At 42.0% G+C, this 26,750-nt stretch overlaps 1 protein-coding gene across 1 annotated transcript in view; it reads left to right on the forward strand.

The window, feature by feature from the left end:
- dsf (dissatisfaction) overlaps positions 1 to 26,750 on the forward strand; it is a 200,075-nt gene that overhangs the window by 121,732 nt on the left and 51,593 nt on the right. Inside the window, exon 3 of the mRNA XM_068229097.1 lies at positions 9,362 to 9,523. Within this exon, the coding sequence (XP_068085198.1) occupies positions 9,362 to 9,523 (162 nt within the window). The remainder of the gene's footprint in view (positions 1 to 9,361; positions 9,524 to 26,750) is intronic.

A 26,750-nucleotide genomic window follows, 5' to 3' on the forward strand; every position in this document is an offset into this window, starting at 1 on the left:
CCTCATCTACACATACACTAATTGACTTAAGTGGTGAGACCCAGCTCAACACGGGGAAAATAGGCCAATATTCATTCGATTGTTATATATGCTACAAACGTTGTTGACAAATGCTGCACAGATTGGCATGTTTAAGAGCAATCAGAAGCAACTTCAATAATGTCAAAATTCTAATTATAACATTTTAAAATACAATGTTCAAAATTTCCCGCCTTTTTAACAATATATCACAGTTTCCTTTATAACTCTCTTGCTGATTCACGGATAATTATGATTTTTTCAGAGTTTCCTCTCATAATGTTGTACTACAATCTATACCTCATTCAGATCAATAAGATTTAAATTCGATTTTATATAACATTTTTATTTAAAAAGCTATTAATATTTCCTGGTGGTGGGAATAAAACGCGACAAGAATCCAAATCACAGTCTATGTTAATGACTGAGGTTCATTTTGTAGCTGGAGTTTTGGTACACACTTTAAAAAAGGAAAAGTACAAAAATTCTTATAAACTTGGAATTCATAAGGGAAACAGTGATATACTGTTAAAAAGGCGGAAAATGTTAAATATTTTATTTTCAAATATTAAAATTATTAAAATTCTGACATTATTGAAGTTGCTTCTGGTTGCCAGGAAGCATGCCAACGCTGGGATATGTGAAGCAATTGTCAACAACAATTGTAGCATATATAAAAATCGAATGAATATTAACCTATTTTTTTCCTTTGTTAAGCTGGGTCTCCCCCCTTAATGATCACTAACATTCCACAGAAAATAGTATCACATGGTCAGATCCCTACTCCCAGCATATCGACACATGACTTAATACATTTGTCTTCCTCGCTCAAAAACCCAAGTTTAAAACGAGATACATCACATTGAGGAACATTAATTAAACATATAAACTTAGATCATCTAAGAGTTGATGCCTTGAAGAGTATATGGGATGACATTAAAAATGTAAACGAAATCGATATGAAAGTTGAAACTTTTAGTTCGCTTATACTTGGCCTCCTCGACAAACATGCACCTAATAACTCCTTCTCCATGGCTGACCGACGATATCAAACAAATTATATCTTGCCGCGACGCGTTACACCGGCTCTACATACGCACTCTCTCCCCCGGTGCGCTTGAACAATATCGGACACTTCGGAATAGAATTAAAATAATAACCCGAAATAAGAAATTTTCTTTTTACCAACACATGGCTGGAAATTTAAACGTATCAAACATTTGGAAACGACTTCGTTCCATTTGAATCGGGAAAGCTTTGCCCCCGCCATGTAATCCAGACATCTCTCTGGATAGATCAAATGCTCATTTTTCTTAAATAAAAATTAAACTGGAAACGAAAACAACACACATGTAAGACTGTAAATTCTCTTCTGAACCAACTACCACCAAATAGACTATTCTTTGAATTTCGTGAAGTCAGATTGACGTGAAACGTGAACTACTATCAATCACATCACCTGCTATAGGACCTGATGAAATATCCATACTCATAATAAAAACATCATTGACATTATTCTTCCTGTCATTGCTCATACAGATATACAACACCTGCCTCACAAGTGGCCTCTTTCCAACAATGTGGAAAAATGTCATTATAAAACCCGTTCTAAAACCTCCCTCGCCTGTACTTCAGATTATCGACCTGTTTGCATACTTTCATCAGTCTCTAAGCCTCTTGAACGCATAGCACACGTGCAATTAACTGACTATGCAAATAAATATAAATTATTTGACTCTTTACAGTCGGGTTTCAAAAAGGGACGCAGTGCGCCCACTGCCCTACTGAAGGTTACAGATGACATAAGATGTGCAATGGATGAACAGCAGGCGAGGTTACTTGCACTTCTTGATTTTAGCAGTGCCTTTGACTAGTTGCCAAATTGAAATCACTTAACCTTGGACCGACAGCTCTAGAATTACACCACTCATATCTTACCGAACGAAAACAATGCGCAATTCTTCAGAATAGGCCATCTGAATGGGTAACGAAATATTCAGGAGTCCCACAGGGCTCAGTACTTGGACCACTTCTCTTTGTTATCTATATTAATGATATCGTCGCTTCACCGGTAAAACGTTGTATCCCACAATACTCTTCTTATCCATTATTCTCCTTAAGACTGGTCACGCCTCCCAGCCACATATGGATACGCAGTCCATCAGAACAATGTCCGTTGTGTTCGTTTTCCTATGTCGACAATTAAACGAAAATGAATCTTACATGCATTGTACACTAGGAGTGCGTAAATACGTAATGCAAACGTACATTCCTACAGTACGGTACTGTAAGGTTCATTTTCCTTTACACATGGGCATAGGTAAATGAACACAACAAAATTTGTTCTGATGGACTGCATATCCATACGTGGCTGGGAGGCGTGACCAGTCTTAAGGAGAATAAGTGATAGGAAGATCTTTGTGGAATACAACCTTTTACCGGTCGACATGGCTAAGACACGTTAAAAACCACGTGTATGCTGACGATCTACAAATCTATTATCACTCCAAAATTTCGGACATCAATCAAGCAATAGGTTATATTAATTCTGACTTAAATAATGTCTGTACATACGCTCATGACAACTATATTTCAATTAATCCATCAAAATCTAAAGCTGTTTTTGTTGGGCAGATGAAAAAATCAGTGCGCTAAAAAGCAAGAACATTCCTCCACTAACTTTATCTGGCAAAATTATTCCGTACGAAACATCGGTAAGAGATCTAGGTGTTATTATCAGTGAGAGTCTTAACTGGGGAGAGCACATTACCAATGTCTGTAGAAAAGTGTACGCCTCCCTCCACCCACTAAAATATCGTCAGAATATGCTGCCACTAAACATGAGAATTAGGCTTATAAATACTCCTATCCTCCCTGTATTTTCCTACTGTGACGTAGTACTACTTGATGCCACGAGAGAATAACGAAACCGATTGATTACAACGTGCCACGAACCCTTGTATTCCATTTATATTTTTCCTTACGCTATGATGTTCATATTACCCCCTATTATCGTTAAATTTCCCTTCTAAAATTTGAACAGTATAGAAACCTCCACGTGGCAGTATTAATATTTCGAGTATTAAACGAGAATATCCCACACTACTTATCTTCACAACTGAATTTCCTGTCCTCTTTCCACCAGCATAACACACGCTCCGGCAGCACCTTTACTAACCTCTCAGCAGTCAGCAGCATATGCCGTTCCTTTGTTGCAAATTAAGATAGAATATGGAACTCTCTCACCCATAATATTAGAGCTATAAAAAGCTTAAAACCCTTTAAGTCGTCTTGCCGTGAGCAACTCTTTGATGTCTGTCGCCAGATTGAATGAATCTTGTGGTGTGAATGTGTGTGTGAATGTACGTTTACTGTGCGTAAGGGGCCCATAGACGTGCAATATTATTGCGCATTATCGGGGTTTATGCAATGTAATTGATAGTGTGTGTTTAATATTGAAGGGTTGGGCAATATATTGTGTTACCGTGTTTTGGTGGTAGTTATGCATGAAAGAAGGTGCTGGGTGGTGAATAGGTCTCAAGCTACTAAAGAGAAATTAATTTTAAAATTTAACAAGGTTATATTTTCTTTGCAAAATTAGGTAACAACAAATAGAACAGGTACTTAGTAGCCGAAACACGATTGAAAAATACATTTACATAGGTACCCCATTTGGGGATTCAAAAGTCAGAAACATAATTCTTGAGCAAAGAGCCCAACCTTACAATGAACACCATACAACAAAGGGGCCGAAAACCCCCAAACATGCCAGAAACATTTGCTTCCAATTACACCCAAAAGCCTCCTTGAGGCAGAGACACAATTTTCAATAAAGGGCAATTTCCCCTTAAAATACAAGCCTATCATAGGCCACTCCGAACTCCACTTTTAAGCTGTCCTCCAAGGACGTATACACAGGGGTAAAATACCCAACCTACTGAGGTCTGTTAAATGACAAGAAGGTTAATACATGACCTCTAAAATACAATTTGAGAGGAGGCGAACTTGCACTCCTAATACACTTTGCTTAAGACCTACTTGGCACTAAGCCATTAATACAAGGGCTAATCCCATACTACAGAGGTGACTTAATAACAATTTACATTACATTACGGAAGAATTGGTTGAGAAAAATAAGTTCACCTCAAGACGATGTGAGTGGGAGCTCGAGAGGGTTAAGCACTCTCTATCCCGATATGTCGTTTGAAAGATAGAATAGATACCAGTAGTTTTTACATTTTAAAGGAAAGTTACATGGTGGAAGGCCTAGAACCCGCCCCGAGAGTTAAACTGCTGATCTAGCAACGAAAGAAGTTATTAATTGGCCATTACCTTGTGTTGAACGGCTGGAGAAGAAAGAGGCGCTTCCCGCCCCCTGCTGTGTACCTTACGCACTGAAAGATGGAACAGAAGTGGCCCGGAGACCCGAAAATCAGCAGTTTATATCCTCTCGCGGAAGGTTCTAGGCGTGAGGGGAAAGAAAACACCCTCCCACAAACTCTTTATTGGGTAGGACCCCGCAACAGATTCAAGTTGGGGGAAGATACACCAGATTGGTCAGAAATTAATAGAAGAAATTCGGGATTGGATACATTCATAACAAGGGGAAGAAAGGGGTAAATATTGCCAACTTAAACAATGACAGAAAGAAATTTAACAAGGAACAAACTCTTGAAATTAAATTTTCTCCAAAAAAATAGTTCTTTGACTCCGCACTGGGTTGCACTATTGTAGATCTTCAGTAGTGTCCTCTAGAAGAGAAAGTTCACACTTCTTACTTCAAGCGAAACAAAAACACATCAAAAGTGACACAGTTCTAAAACTCCAAAATTTACAGGTAGTGACATCTTCTGAGAAGGTAGAAAATTAATACCGTCAATAAAGTTCAGACTTCCTCCAGCAGAGGAGTTTTAACTGGCGCGCATTTAAATTAGCGGCGTGGAGGTGTACCACCCGGTACATATTGTATGAAATCAAAAAAGTTTGAAATATATTGCGCAAATCGCAAAATACTGTGCCGTGTGTTGGCATTATTGTGCAATATCCCGTCCTCCCGCCAGTTGGTACCAACAAGTTTATTTTGCAGTTTATCGAAGTGTACCATGGCCTTCCGGCTCTATGGGACGTAAAGAGAAAAAATTACAGCAATCGCGTTAAAAAAGGTGAATAGAACGAGGTACTTATTGAGAAATATCGCGAAAAATACCCGAACGCCGACAAACAAGACGTTATTTTTAAAAATCAGTTCTCTGCGTACAAACTTCCGGAAGGAAGTGAAGTGGCTTCGTGATACAGGAAAGAGTGTTCACCGAACAAAATACCGGCATGGACTGACTATATATTGCCACGCATATTGTACGTCTATGACCGCATTGCACAATATATTGCACAACCCTCAATATTATCTCCACGCGATTCTATTTATTGCACAAACCATATTGTCGTGCAGTAATATTGTACGTCTGTGAGCAGCTAACAATATATTGTGCAATCCATTTTGCGCAATAATATTGCAAGTTTATGTGCCCCTTATTTATGTAAGTTAGTTTCTAATATTAAGAATGTTTTTGTTCTTATATTAGACTACGTCTTTTGTCTGATGTTACTCTAGTTTGTAACGGTAGTTCCTAAGATAAGATTAGGAATATATATTTTTCTTATGTTATTTGTGTTGTGATACTTCTAGTTTGTAAGATACAATTATAAATATTTCTCTCATATGTACAATGCTAAAAAGGTGGTTAACTGTAATGAATGCGACCTCACTGAGGGATCACGGTTTCACGGTGCACGAAGAGGTCTCTGGCCTAGCTGCTGACGGGAGTAACAGGCGTATTGACATGATAGCCTTTCAACCAGCTAGCAAGCAAGGACTGATATTAGATCCCACAATACGCTTCGAGTCGCACGTTGGCCAGGCCGAAGAGGTGGACGCCGAAAAGAAGTCAATTTACCAGCAAACTGTAAACTACTATAAAGATAAATATCACCTAGACAATATTTCCGTCCATGTACTCATGATCGGAGCTCGAGGCACAATCGCTAAATTTCTTGTACAGCTATGGGACTCTCTCGGTCTCAGCCGGACACAACTTCACGACATCGCTATCGCCGCAATACGATGTTCAGTGACCATATATATATAACATTTGGAGAATCACATTGCAAATTTATTTCTGAGCCTTGTGGTGATTATTTCTACCTGGCACACTAGCACACTCAACAATAACTTAGAAGACAAAATACAGTGCAGTCGACAAACTTTGTCCTTGTGGCAGCCTCCGCATGGGGTAAGTTGTAATAATAATAGTAAATAATAAAGGGCCATGACTCCTAATTCACCACTATTAATAAAGGCAAATATAATAATAATAATAATAATAATAATAATAATAATAATAATAATAATAATAATAATAGCAGAAATCAGAAGCCTCCGTGGCTAAGGCGGCAGCGCGCCGGCCTCTCACCGCTGGATACCGTGGTTCAAATCTTGGTCACTGCATGTGAGATTTGTGCTGGACAAAGCGGAGGCAGGACAGGTATTTCTGCGGGTACTCCGGTTTTCCCTGTCATATTTAATTCCAGCAACACTCTCCATTAACATTTGATTTCATCTGTCATTCATTAATCATTGCCCCCAGAGGAGTGTGACCGGCTTCGGCAGCCGGCACAATTCCTATCTTCGCCGCTAGATAGGAGCTTCATTCATTCCATTCCTGACCCAGTCGAATGACTGGAAACAGGCTGTGAATTTTCATTTCAATAGCAGAAATCATTGACGCAAGAATTAATTACACTGCAAGAGTAAGTTGAAAGATAAGTAATACTAGTAAATAACCTTCATCTCGTCTGGGGTGGGCTTGTACTTGGTTGACATCATTTGAATTTGAGTTGCATTTGCATAAAATTCCTAACTCTTTATTAACATAATATCTGACCACATGGCAACAACCAAGCTAAGACATCCACTTAAGAGAGGGTGAATGGATTGAAAAATGATTTGAATTCTTTGTATGAGGATGCTTATATCTCAAAAACTGAAGATTTTACAAACGTGAAAATTGTTACTGGGAATCTCTTTTAAAAATAAAGAAACACTTACTTTTTTGTTTTCTCCAAATTCATTTAAAGAGTGAAAAATACTGAAAAAGTGGGCGGATTTTTAAAATGAGTATATCTACAGTAGGCTATATCTTAAAAACTTAACATGTTACAGACGTCAAAACTGATATTTGGAACTCTTTTAAAAGCACAGGAACAAGTAATTTGTCTTGTTTTCGGAAAAGTCACTTAGTTGGGGTGAGTGGAGGGGGGATAGTACTGATAAAGTGGTTGAATTCTTTTTTTTATGGGGATACTTATATCTCAAAAACTAAAGAAATTACAGAATGGAAACTGGTACTGGAATCTCTTTTACAAATAAAGAAACAAGCATTTTTGTGTTGTCGACTTGAGAGAGGACTGTTTCTATGTCTCAAATTCCAGAGTTAGCTCTGCCAGTAGCCTGGTCAACTTACATAGTTCCTAAAAACAACAGGTACAAAGAGGTTCTGGCGTAAATGAAACTCCATTTTTCCGTGAGTTTTTATACTTTAGGGATTTTCAGATAATGTGTTAGTGCACAACTGAGGGACGATGATTTTTATCAAATTACGAAATCCACGCGAGCGAAGCCGCGGGTAATAGCTAGTAGACTATAAACAGACATAGGCGACCTCTTTTGACTCTTAAGAAGTTAAAACCACAAAACAAAGCGTAACTTATGTGCGTACCGTTAAGTCTAAACTGTCACTTGGGAATTCTGTATGAAGTCAGGAAGGGAATTTCGCTGCAAATGATTGGTGAGCGTTTTCTTTTATGCAGCTTACATAACTTAATGTAGCCTGTGCTTGTGTATATTCATGACACTGGGCTGCGGTGTGCACAAATTTGTTTACTGTGATTGTGGAATGTGGAATTACAATACTAATAGCATCAGTAGTAGTCTACAGTCAGTGATGACGCGCGTGATGTGTTGGCCCGAAAAACATGTTATGCAGACTTAGCTAGAGCCTAACTGTTGCATGCTGCAACTCGAAGTCACAAAGCCTAGAAGTAAACATGAGTCTCTAAGTCTCCGGCTGCTTTCTGAAAAAGAATTAAAACCACGTTCTTCTGGGTTATTTTAATTCAAGACTTGGTCATTGAGAAAGGAAGATGAGAGAAGATTGGAGGCACTAGAGATGTGGGTATGGAGGGGAACAGAACGAGTGAAATGGGAAGACCGGGTAAGGAATGAGGAGGTATTACGAAGAGTTGGAGAAGAACGAAGTATGTTGCAAATCATTAGAAGGAGAAAAATGAACTGGATCGGGCATTGTTTGAAGAGGGACTGTTTACTGAAAGAAGGAATAGAAGGAATGGTGAAAGGCAAACGAGAAAGAGGAAGGAAAAATTATCAAATGTTGGACAATATCAAAGGAAATAAATATTCGGAAATGAAAAACTTGGCGCAGGACAGGCAACAGTGGAAGAGGTTAATCCCATGACAAGACCTGCCATAAGGCAGAATACCTAGATGATGATAATGATACTTTAAACCCAAGTTAAATTTCTTCCTCTAATACCAACCCTGTCTACAAATTGCACAGAGAGAATTTTCTCTAAGTAGGCTTTCCCTGCTACAAGTGTTACATAGAGATTTGTAGTAAGTATGTAAAGGAGAGGGCATGTAAGTCTCTGGTAAGACCCCAACTAGAGTATGGTTCCAGGGTATGGGGACCCTCATCAGGATTACTTGATTCAAGGACTGGAAAAATTCCAAAGAAAAGCAGCTCGATTTGTTTTGGGTGATTTCCGACAAAAATGTTGCTAAGTTTGGGCTGGGAAGACTTTGGAGAAAGGAGACGAGCTGCTCGACTAAGTGGTATGTTCCGAGCTGTCAGTGGAGAGATGGCGTGGAATGACATTAGTAGACGAATAAGTTTGAGTGGTGCCTTTAAAAGTAGGAAAGATCACAGTATGAAGATAAAGCTGGAATTTGAGAGGACAGATTGGGGCAAATATTCGTTTATAGGAAGGGTTGTTAGGGACTGGAATAACTTACAAAGGGAGATGGTCAATAAATTTCCAATTTATTTGCGATCATTTAAGAAAATGCTAGGAAAACAACAGATAGGCAATCTGCCACTTGGGAGGCGACTGCCCTAATTGCAAATCAGGATTGATTGATTGATTGATTGATTGATTGATTGATTGATTGATTGATTGATTGATTGATTGATTGATTGATTGATTGATTGATTGATTGATTGATTGATTGATTGATTGATTGATTGATTGATTGATTTGTCTTCCGCAGGTTGTTCCGGTTTCTTCAAGCGCAGTATTCACAGGAACAGAGTGTATACGTGCAAAGCAGCGGGGGATCTGAAAGGTCGCTGTCCCATCGACAAGACTCACCGCAACCAGTGTCGAGCCTGCCGCTTGAACAAGTGCTTCCAGGCGGCCATGAACAAAGACGGTAAGTCCTTAACTGTCATGTCAGTAGACCTTTGTTTATTAGGTAGACCACCAACGATCGGGCCGTGTAGCTGTTAACTTGCATTCGGGAGATGGTGGGTTCGAACCCCACTGTCGGTAGCCCTTACTGTGGTTTTCCGTGCTTTTCTACTTTCACGTCGGGCAATTGCTAGGGCCTTAGTGTACTCGAATTCAGGTCGCAGTTGCTCCCTTCCCAGACCAAATCTTTTTCTACTCCCATCTTCGCCAGAAAAATTGTTGTCACAGTAAACCATTAGTTTGTGGTGAAAATATTTGCCTGATTTAGGTATATTTCTCACTATTTTAATTTTATTTCGTCAAAAATTTCGCTAAATTTCATTTCAATTTCTCAGCTATAAAAGTTAAAATAAAAGATAGTTCATAGCATTTTTGCAATAAAACATCATACATATTTTATTGTCCGCCTCTGTGGTGTAGTGGTTAGCGTGATTAGCTGCCACCCCCGGAGGCCCGGGTTCGATTCCCGGCTCTGCCACGAAATTTGAAAAGTGGTACGAGGGCTGGAACGGGGTCCACTCAGCCTCGGGAGGTCAACTGAGTAAAGGTGGGTTCGATTCCCACCTCAGCCATCCTGGAAGTGTTTTTCCGTGGTTTCCCACTTCTCCTCCAGGCGAATGCCGAGATGGTACCTATCATAAGGCCACGGCCGCTTCCTTCCCTCTTCCTTGCCTATCCCTTCCAATCTTCCCATCCCTCCACAAGGCCCCTGTTCAGCATAGCAGGTGAGGCCGCCTGGGCGAGGTACTGGTCATTCTCCCCAGTTGTATCCCCGACCAAGAGTCTGAAGCTCCAGGACACTGCCCTTGAGGCGGTAGAGGTGGGATCCCTCACTGTGTCCGAGGGAAAAGCCGACCCTGGAGGGTAAACAGATGATGATGATGACATATTTTATTTTTACATATGTGTAAGAAGAAAAGTATAATCTTGCTTCTCTTGAAAATGTTTGCCACAACTATCAAAGCATGGACGTTTGGACAAATTTCATCCTGCCACTTTAACAAGCAGGGCCTAGCCTACGTAGATAATTTACACATCAGTCTGTAAAAGGCAAAGATACCTTGATTTCTATACTGCTGGGAATCATGGCTGTTTTCCTGTCGGACATTACATTACACTACTGTATAGTAATGATTGGGATCCGGCTGCAGCTTCACAAAATGCCCATATCCTGACTTCAGGGAATGAAGAATGGAAATCACATCAATATATGTACCTGCTCTACCTTAACTACAAACTAGATTCCTAGGTTCAAGATATTCTGATGCTGAAAATTCTCGTAGGACGGGAATTTGCTTTATTATATGGGAGACTTCATCAAAGAGTGATTCCACAAAATTTCATCATTAATTTCGCGATTTTGCTTAAAAGTAAATTTGTTTCCCGTTTTGAGCTAAATTTGTAAAATTTCGCAAAAATTTCACGATTTCGCTCTTTGCGCCTCTGACCATTAGCAATGCAAAACAAAATCGCATATACAGAACGGTCCGATGAACGTCAGAAGGTTGGTCATACTGATAAATATTTTGAAAAATAATTCTATATCCCACGCCGTTCAGCTGCTGAAATTAATCAATCAGGTCACTTCGCTGGAAAATTCAAATGGGCTTTTGCGATCCGGTGTTGTAAATCTGCACGTAGCTTGAGAGCAACAATCGAAGGGAATAACTTCTCCAGGGAAGGGATTTGAACACGGACCTTCAAGCCGACAGGATCATGCCATAGTAAATACGCTGCGGTGACACGGGAATAAACCAACGGTGTCGCTGATTCCTCCGTAGGGCTCTCATGCTGGTCTTAAGTCACATACAGATTTAGCAACACCGCCTCGCAAAGCCCATTTGAATTCGGCCACGAAGAGATCTGATTGGCTAACGTCAGCTGCTGATGAAATGACAGCGGTGCGAGATATCTAATTATGTTTTTAAAATAATTTATCAGTATGACAAGCCCTTTAACGTTCATTAAGCGCTTCATATTGTACCGTACCCAGGGGTAAATACCCTCTAGGACGATGCCTCCATTCCTGTATGAACATCCGACTAACTCAGGGTTGGGCAGAGAGTGGGTTGGTCGTCAATTGGGTCAGGATAAAAGTAGAATTCCTACTAAAACTGTAAGTGAATGACAGGAAAATGGAGGTATAACTCGAATGAGAAACAAACATATGGGGTAGGATGAATTTATTCATAAATATCCCCGAATCATTCTACTAAAAATCAATTCAATCAAATAATAAAATAGCATTATAAAATCTCAAAATAACAGAAATAGCTGGACGTTAACAACGTTAATTATATTAAAGAAACAAAGTGAATAAAGTATCAAGCACAACATTGAATACTTGCATATTTTCAGAAATGATCTTCTTCTTTTTTGTCCATAGTTCATGTGATATGGTAATAAGTATACGCATACACTGATATGTAGTTATTTCGCATGGAGTCACACTAGAAAATATCGCAACGATACGGGTTACGAATTTAATTTAAATCGAGAGTCGCCAAAATTTTATCGTTAAAGAAAATTACAATATAAAGAAAAGTTACGATGAAAAAGGAAAACTAAGACGCAATGGGATATGATCTGAATTATGTAAAATACTAGTGGCATTTCCTACGCTATATTTACAACAAATCAAATAAGCAAAACTAAACACATCTACTTACATCGGATAAAGAGAAAAAGTCTTACATACTACACAGATTCTACGTGAATCGCGGTTCACCACAAAGGATCTAGTGAGAACTAGATTGACCATCAATAAAACTCAGCACTCGGGCTGTTCCCCATTAAAACAACGAGACAAGGTATTCAAACAACATGTAACAATATAAAACATCATCCTGTAAGGGAAAAACATATAAATAACCATCAATAGTATGTAGAAAGCAATGGGCAACATTGCCTCCTTCTGCAGCATTTAAGCGCTCAACGGCGCGGTCATCCGTCATGTATATCCGGGTGGGCTGTGAGCTGAAAGGAAATGTTGAACTCAACACTGTACTAAGGCTTGGTTTCTGTCTCCCAAGATTGTGACACGGAAATATCATCTCATTCACGCCGTCTAATAAAAACACGGCCAATATATCAGCTTGCAGTGAGATAATGTCTTTCGTCGGCTATACGGAAACTCACGTATAATCATTCCTTCCTAGCATGCTTTTACAAATTAGTACACATCAGACTCCTTGGTCTGGAATCAATTCCGTCAATTCTGATAACAATATACTCTCAGAAGACAATTGGCAGGTACATGTCCACTGCACATTATTCTTTTACATATCAGGCATGCAATCGGCCTGCATAATCACTTTATCATTCCGCATGCAATCTTATTTCTCATATCTTTTATGAATCACATTAGCTTTCTACATTATGAGACCCGGTTCGTTCCTGTGCAAATCATTGGGCAAAAACAGATTCCAACCTAAATTCTAAGATCCTATTCTTTCAACGTCGTTATGCAGCTCCTTATGTACAGCTTCTGAAATACCATGCGTCATGCAATTAGCTATAACTGTCTCTCTAAATGATCAAAATGAAATGACGTAGTAAGTATTTAACTTTGAACTTGGATGAACTTGTCAATCTAATCCTCCTAGCACTATTTTACAAGGAAAAATCGGAATATTCTACACTAAATAAACATGCATAAATGAACAACAATATAATCCTAACAAATCCCTCATTATCCCAATTATCTAGTCATAAATCAAAATAAAAATAAAAAGAACATGCATTACTCTCTTATCCGTATATACAACAATTTCAAAGTGAATCAAACACATGCCGTCAGGCTTACTTTACATTAAATAAAATCTCTATTCTAAACTGCACTAGTATTTTAACATAACCCATATAACATTCCACAGTTAACACATGCGTCTTATCTTAATTTGTGGCGACTCTCTGGATACATGGTAGCAGCTCACATCTCTGCTATATAAGGGATTTACTCCATGTCGATCACAGCTTCAACACGTGTAAATGCACTTCCTTCTTCCATAGGTGAAGCCATCTTCTTGCTGAAAAGTTGTTTAACACTGGAACACAGAAAGCTTTGGATGAATATCTCTTCACCGCTCACTTCTATAAGTGCCGAACGACCCTTTGTTGCAAATTCAGCCAAGCACACTGACACATTAATAATGCAAACTTTATATTTAAGGGTATACATACACAGTTTTTGAGAGCGGCACGCGGTACGGATCGAGAGTTCCTCGCGAAACGCGACCGACGCGAAAATGTGAGACAATAGCACGTCTCTCCTGCACTTGCTACACTGCGGCTAATTATCACCGTCTCTATATGTTGATAGTAAACTTGGCAATAACATAATCTGCAATTAACTCTGGAACAGTTCTTTTATCCAGCTGCACAGCTGAAACACTTGTTTAATATCATATACTGTTACTGATATAACACTTCAGTATCCGCGATCACAATGACACTTCTACTCTCTCCAAACTACCCGATCAAAGTGACGCTCTCCTGAGCTTGGGGTGCTGAGGAAGCTTCGGTAACGCCGTTTCAACTATGGGGTTCTCGCTTGTCTAGACAAACCACCAATCAGAAAGCTTGCCATGTATAATGTCACAAAATGTTAATTTTAATACATTTTTAAAACACAATTCAAACAATGGCAAATCTCTTCCTATAATTTTTAGATCGTATTTCTGATCATATTTCACTTATGGACCTGCGGAAACCCGACAAATGACAGAATTAAACTCAAGCTACTGTACACGTTGGTCAACCTGTGATTATCACTTGGTGCGATGTAGACTCCATGGTTGCCGTATCCTCACGTTCTCATTGGCGGAATATATAGCTTGGTCAGCACCTTGTACACGTGCCGATCTTTACCAACGCTTGGTTACGCTAAACTATTCTCACGGTCTCGAGAAAATGTTGGGCAATACCCAGCGACTTGATATCTCCATAGACATCCGGTCTCAACTATCTTGGGATTCAATACTGTACCATTTATGACTTAATTTATGAATAAAATTGATATATTATGTCAAATAATACTCTGAATATTTCTTATGGGCCGGCAGGATACGGCTCAATATTGTTTGTGCAACATTTCTTTATTTCGTTTTTCTTTATTTATTTCTTTCTTTCTTTCTTTCTTTATTTCTTTCTTTCACTCTCTCTCTCTCTCTCTCTCTCTCTCTCTCTCTCTCTCTCACACACACACATAAGAAATTACGCACACAAACAGAATACTGTGTAGAGATGAGAAGAATGCAAGAATGAGGAATGTGGCCTGCAAGCACGAACTTCCTGTTCTTCCCAAACAGATCGGCTCTTATCTTCTCGTATCTGCTACATGAAAACATTGACTCACATTTTGCAGTTTGCTGGATTACAACTGACAAGGGCGAAGAGCTGCCAGTAGAAGATAATTTGAAGTCGCCTGGGCAGTAGCGGAGTTGCTATGGTAACCATTGCGTCACTGGCTCTGCTGGTGAAAACCCCTTCGCCCCGTGCCTCACCGGGCGTGTGCATTTTTCTGATCTCCCAACAGCCAAACTTACCCTTCCATCATCCGTTGACACCCCCCATCGCTCCATCTAACGTTTTAAACCATCGCAATGAATTGAAAACATCCTACGGTCATTTTTGCTGGTCACCATCATCCACTTGTCGCTTTAGCCTCATCTGGCCATCTTCTGCTAGCCTCTTCATGTTGCTATATGAACCACATGCCATTTCACCGACGGAGTTCTTGATGTATGACAACCTTGGTCGTCCCCTGGGTCTCTTTCCCAGTACTTTACCTTCAGTGATGGTTGGGAGATGAGAGTCATGTCTCAGAACGTGTCCAAGGAACTTTGTTTCCCTCTTCTTTATCGTATTTAATAAACATCCATTCTCTTTAACGTTCTTTAAAACAAAGTCATTTGTTTTCTTTATCCATCGAACTTGTTTTTGTAATTCTTCTGCAAAACCACATTTCAGAAACCTCCAGTTTTGTTTCTTCCTGTTTTCCTAATGTTCAGGTTTCGCACCCATACTGTAGCACACTCCAAACAAAATGAATATAAAGAAAACAAAATTCATGATAGTAGACAAGAAGAACCCTACAGGCCGAAAACACTTCAAATTAAATAACACACCGATAGAACAAGTCACACAATTCCTCTATTTTTTTCTATTTGCTTGTTTAGCAATAAATTTTTCTTATTTCGGAAAGCTTGTTTTACTACCACTATTCTTTTCTTGACTTCTGAAAGGGATCTCTTTCAGAGGTAATAACACTACCCAAATACCCGGGGAATACCGGGCGAGTTGGCCGTGCGGTTAGGGGCGCGCAGCTGTCAGCTTGCATCCGAGAGCCAACGGTGGGGTTCGAAACCCCTCGTCTTCCAAATGCAGAACTTGGCTCCAGAGCCGTAGTACGCAACACGTGTGGCTACTCCGCGCGGTGCTTATTTACGGTACCAGTATGTCTGACTATTTCCGCTGGTTCCTGATACAGATACAACGCTGTCTTCAAGAACATTGTTCTGCTCTTCGCTTGTAGCATAGCATGTTCCCAAGGCCTCCAAATACTACTACTACTACTACTACTACTACTACTAAAACGTTTTCATTCCTCCCCTGAAGGGGGAGGCGGGCCTCTTAGACGATAACGCCGTCTCTCAGGCCGGGAGATTTGTGACGGTGAAGGTGAGGGGGTTGGCGGCCGTGCCCTGTACAAGAAACTGTCCCAGCATTCGCCTTAGTGCAGGAGAATGGAAAACCGCGGAAAACCGTTCTCAGGACAGCTGACGGTTGCGGCCAGCCGTGAGGTTCAGCCCTGTCCCCTCTCCCGAATGCAGAGGCGTAGAGCCAGGGTAGAGCCGTGGCCACCCCTCCTCTGCTCGGTTGGCCGGTCAGAGTGCAGAGCTGTTGGACCACGGACAAATCGTGCCCACGTGTGAGCCGAAACCCTTTCTGCATCCACCGAACCCTCCACATTTTGGATCATAAATACTCGTTATAACTCTGTCGCTGATTGCATTCGGTGGACAGTGGGTTCGAAGCCCACTGTCGGCAGCTCTGAAGATGGTTTTCAATGTTTCCCATTTTCACACTAGTCAAATGCTGGGGCTATACCTTAACTAAAGCTACGATGGCTTCCCACTTCTAGCCATTTCCTATCCTCTCGTCGCCATAGAATTTACCTGTGTCGGTGCGACGTAAAGCGAATTTTTAAAAAAATGTGTCTTGGAGCGGGGGAAGTCACACATGGTGGTGTATAGCAGTGAGCTATGGTCTCGGCCGGTCCATGACAACCAAAACCTCTTTGATACGCGACGAAACTTCCCCAACACAAAAAGTGAAATGTTTTGATTATTTCCCCCGCGAGCTACTGCGCCGTTATGTGATAGCACAATAATGTGAACCTGATTTACTGCATATTGGCCGCCAGATGGCAGACGGAGCGTTGCGGCGACACATTGCTGCTATTTTTAGAACCGGCCACAATACAAACAGAACGGCAGAAGCAGCGATATTGGATTCAGCGGGGGTTGTGTTTAATAATATCGGACCGTCATTTCACATGGGGTGGGAACAGATAAACCCATTGTTCGGAAACACATTACAAGAGAAATGTGAGGTGTTAGATGGATTGCCGATGTGCAGGTACACTCGGGGTGGAAATTGTGTAGCCAATAGCAACAAGTAGCATCGACTGGGTTCATCCTGCTTAAATAGCTTGAAAAAAATAAATGAACAAGTACCAAATGGCACTTACCTAAACTTAAACTAGGTTTTTCTTTAATTCAGTTCACGGGGCCCAGACGACTGAGGATCAAGGCGCCGCCCACTCAGCTATGGAGCCTAACCAGTTATACAATGATTTCTCCGAAGAAAATATAAATTCAATCTACAAAACTTGTCACAAATTTTGTACCTGCGTTTGTTCGGTAGGATTTTTACGGCAAACGGTAAAATCGCCACTTTACATCCTTCTAGAAGCGTATTTTACCCCCTTTAATGTACGGCTTCTTGGCTGAATGCTCAGCGTAGTGGCTGTCGGTTCAGAGGGCGCCGGGTTCGATTCCCAGCCGGGTCGAGGGTGTTAATAAATAATAATAATAATCGTATGGCCTCAGCTACCGTGTGCAGACATTTCAATTTGACGCCATCTGGCTGTCTGCTCGTCAATTTCGACGTTCCGTTTTACTCTAGTCCCCCACTAGATGGCAGACCGAGTAAACCGGAACTCTCTTGGGCGTCTATGGCTGAGATTTAATTAATTTTGTCGGGTAAACACCAAATGTGTCACCAGAGATCTTTTACATGCCGACATCGTACGACATGGAGTGTCGAATGGACTTTTTCCGCCCTTCAAAAATCCGACTACCTCTGCCGGGTTTGAACCCGCTATCTTGGGATCCGGAGGCCGACACTCTACCACTGATCCACAGAGGCAGCTATCGAGGGTGTTAATCTTAATTGATTAATTCCATTAGCTCGGAGAATGTATGTTTGTGCTGTCACCAGCATCCCTGCAAGTCACACACCAAATAAAACACTATCCTCTATGCATGGCAAATGCCACCCACCCTCGTCGGATGGTCTGCCCTATAAGGGCTGCACTGCACTAGACTAGCAATACTCCCACCTCTACCGCCTCAAGGGCAGTGTCCTGGAGCTTCAGACTCTTGGTCGGGGGATACAACTGGCGAGTATGACCAGTACCTCGCCCAGGCGGCCTCACCTGCTATGCTGAACAGGGGCCTTGTGGAGGGATGGGAAGATTGGAAGGGATAGGCAAGGAAGAAGGAAGGAAGCTGCCGTGGCCTTAAGTTAGGTACCATCCCGGCTTTCGCCTGGAGGAGAAGTGGGAAACCACGGAAAACCACTTTCAGGATGGCTGAGGTGGGAATCGAACCCACCTCTACTCAGTTGACCACCCGAGGCTGAGTGGACCCCGTTCCAGCCCTCGTACCACTTTTCAAATTTCGTGGCAGAGCCGGGAATCGAACCCGGGCCTCCGGGGGTGGCAGCTAATCACGCTAACCACTACACCACAGAGGCGGCTTATTATTATTAATAATATTAATTAATAATTATTAAATAATAATAATAATAATAATAATAATAATAATAATAATAATAATAATAATAATAATCCTTTGCTTGCGAGATGTAGGCCCTAGTGTTTAGGCTACAGTGCACTATGCCTTCTGGTATGGGCTAGAATAAATTTGTTACTTTCATTGACCTGTCTCAGTCTCATCCTTGGCTTTGACAATATGAAAGTGACTGAGGCATGAGCGATGCTAGTAATGCCATTCCTTATGCAGCCAGTCCCTGTAATCAACGGTGTGAAAATGTCGCTCATAGGCTTGGTTGGTGCATGCATTTCAGTGGGCTTGGCAGACTGTAATGCAATAGCAACTTCTGGCTTGATGAGGAAAGCAACGGGGAACTACCTCACTCCTCATTTCCCTAGTATGCCTCTTCAGTGACGCCTAGGCCATCTATAACAGCTGATGGCGGAACTGTTGAGGATCAAACCAGCCTTCGGGCTGAATACCCTACATACAACATACATTATTATTATTATTATTATTATTATTATTATTATTATTATTATTATTATTATTATTATTATTATTATTATTATTATAAATTTGTTTTACGTCGCATCGACACAGATAGGTATTATGGCGACGATAGGATAGGAAAGGCCTAGGAGTGGTAAGGAAGCTGCCCTGGTCTTAATTAAGGTACAGCCCCAGCATTTGCCTGGTGTGAAAATGGGAAACCACGGAAAACCACCTTCAGGGCTGCCGACAGGGGGTTCGAACCCACTCTCTCCCGAATGCAAGCTCACAGCTGCGCGTCCCTAACCGCACGACCAACTTGCCCGGTATTGAATGAATTAAAGTGGTTCCCAGTTAGTTCCTGGGCATAAACAATAGGTGGATGTCTGGACTTCAGCCTGCCCCTCTGAAGGTATAGGATGTCGTCGTGAATAGGAAGGTCCAGATTAGCCATGATCTCGTCATATTCTCTGACAAGAGCGACTTTTCTCCGCAGGTGAGTTGGTATGATGTGGCTGAGGACAGGAAGCCAATTAATGGGAGTGAGCCTGATGGCTCAGCTAATATTCCGCATGGAATTGTTGAGCTGGGTGTCTAATATAGTCCAAATATTTTGTAAACGTCCTGCGCGGGAATCGGCCGCGCATGTGCGGAGGGGCAATCGAAGGGTGCTGCCTCGTCCCACACTCCACTTGCTCAATCTTCGTCTACACATCGTGCTAAGCACTGTACGCAGTGGCTGAACACAACGTGTCAAAAAGCGAGTTAAGAGATAGCGAACTGGGAACAGAGAGAGCGCTAAGCAGACCTCCCACACTACCTACATGACCACGCCCCGCCGGTCACTCAGAAGGACGTTTACCAAGTTTTTGGTCTGTAGCTGCACGTGATGACTGCTTAACCATACTGGAGCACAGTATTCAGCCACAGAGAAGAACCCATAGCAGAGGTCCTTAGGGTTTCAGCAGGGGCGCCCCACGATGTACCATCAAGTTTATCGAGGATGGTATCGCGACTTTTTATTTCAGCTGCTGTATTCTCAAGATGTCTCGTGAAAGACAGGGCGTGATCTAGGGTTAATCACAAATATTTAGGAAAATGTACTGTTTCCGAGAATTGTTCCTCCAAAGCGTACTAGAATTACATTGTTTGCCATTTTCTTGTTGAGATGGAAACAAGACTTCTGTTTTAGGTGAGCTTGGCTTAAGTCTGTAATTGAAGAAAATGAAAGGAAAAACAAGAAAATGCACATGCCATTTTTAGCTTTCTACAACATATCCAAAATTTCACAAAACTGGTAAAGGGCACTTCAATGTGTTGCCTTGTTAATTTCTAAAAAGACATATCGTACTATTGGTCTCAAATGTTTGGTGAGGACTGTACCTACCTGCTTGAACCAGCTGACGTGTTGTGGGAGGGGATGTCTCGACCTGTTGGTAACCAAACTCCTCTGGCCGAGAAGCTCTTGACTGGTGAGCCGACTTAACAAAACAAGGCTAGCCCTGCTGATTAACTTCAGCATAAGAAGCTTTGTTCTCTGCCCCGTGGAGCACTTGTTTACTTCCAGCGAGAACTTTAGTTAGCAAAGTTGTATGAATCTTAACTTCTCCACCCTCGACAGTCTAGATGTATGTGTGCTGAAAATTTTGCGCGCTCGGAAACTTTTTAATGGCAAGCAGAGTAGAGTGTCAACAAGAGCCGGCGAGGGAGAGACTAAACCTCTTTCTATTTGACTTGATGATTGGCTGTCTCTACGTGTGTGTGTGTGCTTTACTGCTCGCCGGCGAGGGAGCAACACTAGTCCAACTTAGTCTAAGCTAGGCAAAGTCATGTGCGCAATTAGAAACCGAGAGTACACAGACCTAAGTCTACAAATGTGGTTATTCCTCGCATTATCCGTGTTTACTATTTAACCATGGGCCGATACGTGGGACGGTGTAATAATCCTCTGTCGACTTGCTTTGAGCGTGCCATTTGTAAGCCTGTCTACGACAGAGAATAGATCCTTCTCCGTTGATCGTTAAGGTAATATAAAGGCGTAGAAAAAATACCGTCCAAATAACACCGGTAATTTTTGTGACTGGTTACTTTTGTCCTAAATTGAAGGAAAACCGACGGTATACCGGTCGTGATTTGTTTTTACGGTCAGGACATTGATGTTTATGCTCTTATATTTTCTCCAATTTTTTGAACCCTATGTTTTCTCCGGTTGACCAATACAGTTTTTCTTCAGCCTAGGAGGCACGAGGGAGTCCCCTACACTACAAAAGGCATGGCAGACCCGTCGTGGATCAAAACGGAAACTTTTATAACCTTATATCTTCTTAGAATAAAAGGACGACAATCTAACAGTATTATGGCAGATTACATTTGGGAACTTATTCGTGAAAATCCACTGGCATACAAATGCAATTGGAAGCCAGATAAATCTCTCTTATTTTAAAGCCATAGCGGCATTTAATATATCGCTTCTTCTTCTTCTGTTTCTTTTTGTTTTCTCCTTGTGTTCTAATTGTAACTTATTTTTATGTACAGGAAAGCACAAGTGCATCGTCGCCATAAGACCTATCTGTGTCGGTGCGACGTAAAGCAATATTATAAAATATTTGTTGCAAGCTATTACATATAGGCTATTTAGCCATTTCTGACCATTTTGGTAATCAGACTGTGATGTAAGGTATGGATGGGTGGCCATACAATGTTACCTAGCAACCGTGCAGGCTGTGATGTACGGTATGGATGGGTGGCCAGACAATGTTACCTAGCAACAGTGCAGGTTGTGATGTAAGGTATGGATGGATGGTCAGACAATGTTACCTAACAACCGTGCAGGCTGTGATGTTAGGTATGGATGGATGGCCAGACATTGTTACCTAGCAACCCTGCAGGCTGTGATGTAAGGTATGGATGGATGGTCAGACAATGTTACCTAGCAACAGTGCAGGTTGTGATGTAAGGTATGGATGGATGGTCAGACAATGTTACCTAACAACCGTGCAGGCTGTGATGTTAGGTATGGATGGATGGCCAGACATTGTTACCTAGCAACCGTGCAGGCTGTGATGTAAGGTATGGATGGATGGTCAGACAATGTTACCTAGCAACAGTGCAGGTTGTGATGTAAGGTATGGATGGATAGTCAGACAATGTTACCTAGCAACCGTGCAGGCTGTGATGTAAGGTATGGATGGATGGCCAGGCAATGTTATCTAGCAACCGTGCAGGCTGTGATGTTAGGTATGGATGGATGGCCAGACAATGTTACCTAGCAACCGTGCAGGCTGTCATGTAAGGTATGGATGGATGGTCAGGCAATGTTACATAGCAACCGTGCAGGCTGTGATGTAAGGTATGGATGGATGGTCATACAGTGTTTCCTAGCAACCGTGCAGGCTGTGATGTAAGGTATGGATGGATGGCCAGACAATGTTACCTAGCAACCGTGCAGGCTGTGATGTAAGGAATGGATGGGTGGCCAGACAATGTTACCTAGCGATCGTGCAGGCTGTGATGTAAGGTATGGATGGATGGCCAGACAATGTTACCTAGCAACCGTGCAGGCTGTGATGTAAGGAATGGATGGATGGCCAGACAATGTTACCTAGCAACCGTACAGGCTGTGATGTAAGGTATGGATGGATGGTCAGACAATGTGCCAAAATAATTTTTCATTGAAATTTTTCACTCCGAGCGTTTTTTCCTCTCTCCAGTAAAATTGTACTTTTGGGTTTGGTACCTTTTGGAACTAAGCCTCTCACAACAGGTTATGCAGCGGAACCGTTGCTGCGTTGTTTTTGACTCCACCCTGCCTGTTCTCTGCGGTGCCGCTATGCTGTGCCGTGAAGTAATTGAAAGCACCTCAGTATTTCCCTCCGAACTTCGGAGAGAGAAGAGAATGTAAGCTCCTCGCGCAATAACTTGAACTCTTCTTAAGAAGATTAAGCCTTTAAGGGCCCGTGTCTCCGTGAAGGAGGGAGCTAATCTTGCCTTCTCCCGCGTGTGGTGGCGCTAATAGCATCACGAGTTAGAGGGTTGATTAATGGGCCAGCTAATCTCGACCTGCCTGACGAGGATTTGGCACACTCCGTTCCACAGCTCGATACTTTACTAATAGCGATCAATACCAGGTAGCTGCCCAGACGTCAAAACATATCGAAGAATGAATTAGTTCCTTTCTAGAATGTGTAAAATGTTCCTTAATCTCGTACCATATACAAGATGTATAAAAAATGCTGACATAAGCAGACAGGGTGGAACGTACACCATGGGAGAAACAAAACCGTGCCGGAATGAGTGGCTCAGACGGTAGAAGCGCTGCTCTTCTGATCCCAACTTGGCAGGTTCGCATTATTTTTTTTTTTTTTGCTAGTTGCTTTACGTTACACGGACGCAGATAGGTCTTGTGGCGACGATGGGACAGGAAAGGCCTAGTAGTGGGAAGGAAGCCGCCGTGGCCTCAATTAAGGTACAGCCCCAGCATTTGCCTGGTGTGAAAAATGGGAAACAACGGAAAACCATCTTCAGGGCTGCCGACAGTGGGGTTCGAACCCACTATCTCCCGGATGCGAGCTCACAGGTGCGCGCTCCTAACCGCATGGCCAACTCGCGCAGGTTCGATCCTGGCTCAGACCGGTGGTATTTGAAGGTACTCAAATACGTCAGCCTTGGGTAGGTGCATTTACTGGCACGTAAAAGAACTCCTGTCCGCCTCTGTGATGTAGCGGTTAGTGTGATTAGCTGCCACCCCCGGAGGTCCGGGTTCGATTCCCGGCTCTGCCACGAAATTTGAAAAGTGATACGAGGACTGGAACGCGGTCCACTCAGCCTCGGGAGGTCAATTAGGTAGAGGTGGGTTCGAATCCCACCTCAGCCATCCTGGAACTGGTTTTTCGTGGTTTTCCACTTCTCCTCCAGGCAAATGCCAGGATGGTACCTAACTTAAGGCCACGGCCGCTTCCTTCCCTCTTCCTTGTCTATCCCTTCCAATCCTCCCATCCTCCACCAAGGCCCCTGTTCAGCATAGCAGGTGGGGCCGCCTGGGCGAGGTACTGGTCATCCTCCCCAGTTGTATCCTCGACCCAGAGTCTGAAGCTCCAGGACACTGCCCTTGAGGCGGTAGAGGTGGGATCCCGAGGGAAAAGCCAACCCTGGAGGGTGGGCAGATTAGGAAAGGAAAGGAAAAGAACTACTGCGGGACAAAATTCCGGCACGACTGCTTCGAATCATACACTCAGTAGCCAGCATTAAAGGCAACGGCCGATTGCTCCCCTCTTCCTCGCCTATCCCTTCCAATCTTCCCATCCTCACAAGGATCTTGTTGCAGCATAACGGGTGAGGCACTAGTCCTTCTTCCCAGATGTATCCCCGACCAAATGGTTCACACTCCAGGACACACTTGAGGCGGCATAGCCGAGATCTTTCGCTGAGTTTGGGGAAGAAACCAAATCTGGACGATAAACTGGCTTAGGCCTAAAAGTTATTAAAACGGGGTTTTAATATTTCACTTCCTCCATTATTAGAAATTCACCTGTTCACACTCCTCTTGTGAGAAAATGTTATGCCAAAGATGAGTATTCTCAAACAGCGGCTTTAGGAAAGTTATTCAAATGTGTGATACAAAATACATAGGCTCCTGTATCATCCTACTTCCCTCGCAGAAGATAATCGGCTTGGCCTCCCCAAAGCTCGTGTGGCACGTGCCCTTTGGACTGAGGATTTACACAGGTCGAGTGAGCGACAGACATTAACAAAGGAAGCAAATAGTGCGTCAAGAAGATCAAAGAGTTCAAGCGGTGATTCTTGACGACCAAGCTCTAGAATCTTCTCCGTATGAAAATGATGTTTAAATCTCTGTAAAAGCTGTTCGAGTTTACAGGCAATGACAAAGTCTTTTAAAGATAAATGGTCAAAGGAGGCTGGTGTCTTCAAACAAACAAACAAACAAACAAACCCCATGGCACTACAGCCCTTGAAGGGCCTTGGCCAACCAAGCGACCGCTGCTCAGCCTGGAGGCCTGCAGATTACGAGTTGTCGTGTGGTCAACATGACGAATCCTCTCGGCCGTTATTCTCGGCTTTCTAGACCGGGGCCGCTATCTCACCGTCAGGTAGCTCCTCAATTCTAATCACATAGGCTGAGTGGACCTCGAACCAGCCCTCAGGTCCAGGTAAAAATCCCTGACCTGGCCGGGAATCGAACCCGGGGCCTCCCGGTAAGAGTCAGGCACGCTACCCCTACACCACGGGGCCAGCGATGTTTTCAGAGATAATCATATTTTCGTTCGGTTCTGAATAAACTGTGGCTACGAGTAGATAATATTTGCATTACGCCAACCCACAATCTCAAATAGAGAGCTGCTGGGGCCCCTTTTAGTCGCCTCTTACGACAGACAGGGGATTCCGTGGTTGTTGTGCTACCGCCTGCTCCCACAGGGAGTTATTATTATTATTATTATTATTATTATTATTATTATTATTATTATTATTATTATTATTATTATTATTATTATTATTATTATTATTACACACGCTGATGGAGTTGCAGGTTTCGTTTGTATAGTACTTTCGAACTTGATCCAGTTTTACGGCCGGATGCCCTTCCTGGCGCCAATCCCTATGCGAAGGAATATGTGTTATGTCTTTCTGTGCTGGTTGACAGTGTCAAGTGGACCACTGAGTGCATTTAGAAAAATACAAACGTGCGTATTAAAGCCAAAAGAATGAACTAATCGTGGCCGTCCAGTCGCGATCACCCTGAGTTTCATTACTCCACAGGGCCACTAGCTGAGTCTGGCTCCTCACTCCCATCCTTCACAACAGACCCTCGTTGGTTAACTCTTGTTTTCTTCTAATGCTGACAATATTAGATTTGCGAGGCGTAGGGAGTATTTGTATTTCATCCCCTTCATGGTCCGCCACTTCCTTTACCCGTTCAAGGCAAAACTTTCAAAATGTTCATCATTAATGTGAAAACTTCCTATCGTGCACTGTTTAATACCGCGTGAAGAATGTGGAAAAAATTAAACAAAGTGTGTAAGTTATTCTAACAACAATTAAACGAATTTATAAGTAAAGTTGTTAATAAGAGCACCCGCATAGGTTTCCCAAGAGCTACCACTCACTTCCAAAATTGAACCATTGTCTTCACTGTTTAAGGAGATCGCCAGCTATTTATTTATTTATTTATTTATTTATTTATTTATTTATTTATTTATTTATTTATTTATTTATTTATTTATTTATTTATTTATTTATTTATTGATAAGCATAAGTTATTGGTAAATTATATTAGTTTGCATTGTGTATATGAAATGTTAGACTATATAGTGGCCTGACACATGAGCTGTACTGTACTGTATTTTACCTGTTAGGCCCGTCTTTTCAAATGCGAGTAAAAGCTTTTATCTTAGTTTAAAACTACGTAAACCGAGATAACAGTTAAGTTTGCCTTCACCCACAGCATTATCTCGGATAACAGGTATTATCTCGGTTTTAAATTTTACCAGAGATTGGTTGGCCGGTAAAATGGGAAACCTAAAATAATAGCCTTCCAAGATGGCTGCTCGTAGACGACTGGAATATCTAATTGAAAGAGAAAATTACAGCGACGAGTAGTATGATCAAGATTATGCAATT

Source organism: Anabrus simplex, chromosome 8, assembly GCF_040414725.1.
Source record: "Anabrus simplex isolate iqAnaSimp1 chromosome 8, ASM4041472v1, whole genome shotgun sequence".
Classification (NCBI taxonomy): Eukaryota; Metazoa; Arthropoda; class Insecta; order Orthoptera; family Tettigoniidae; genus Anabrus; species Anabrus simplex.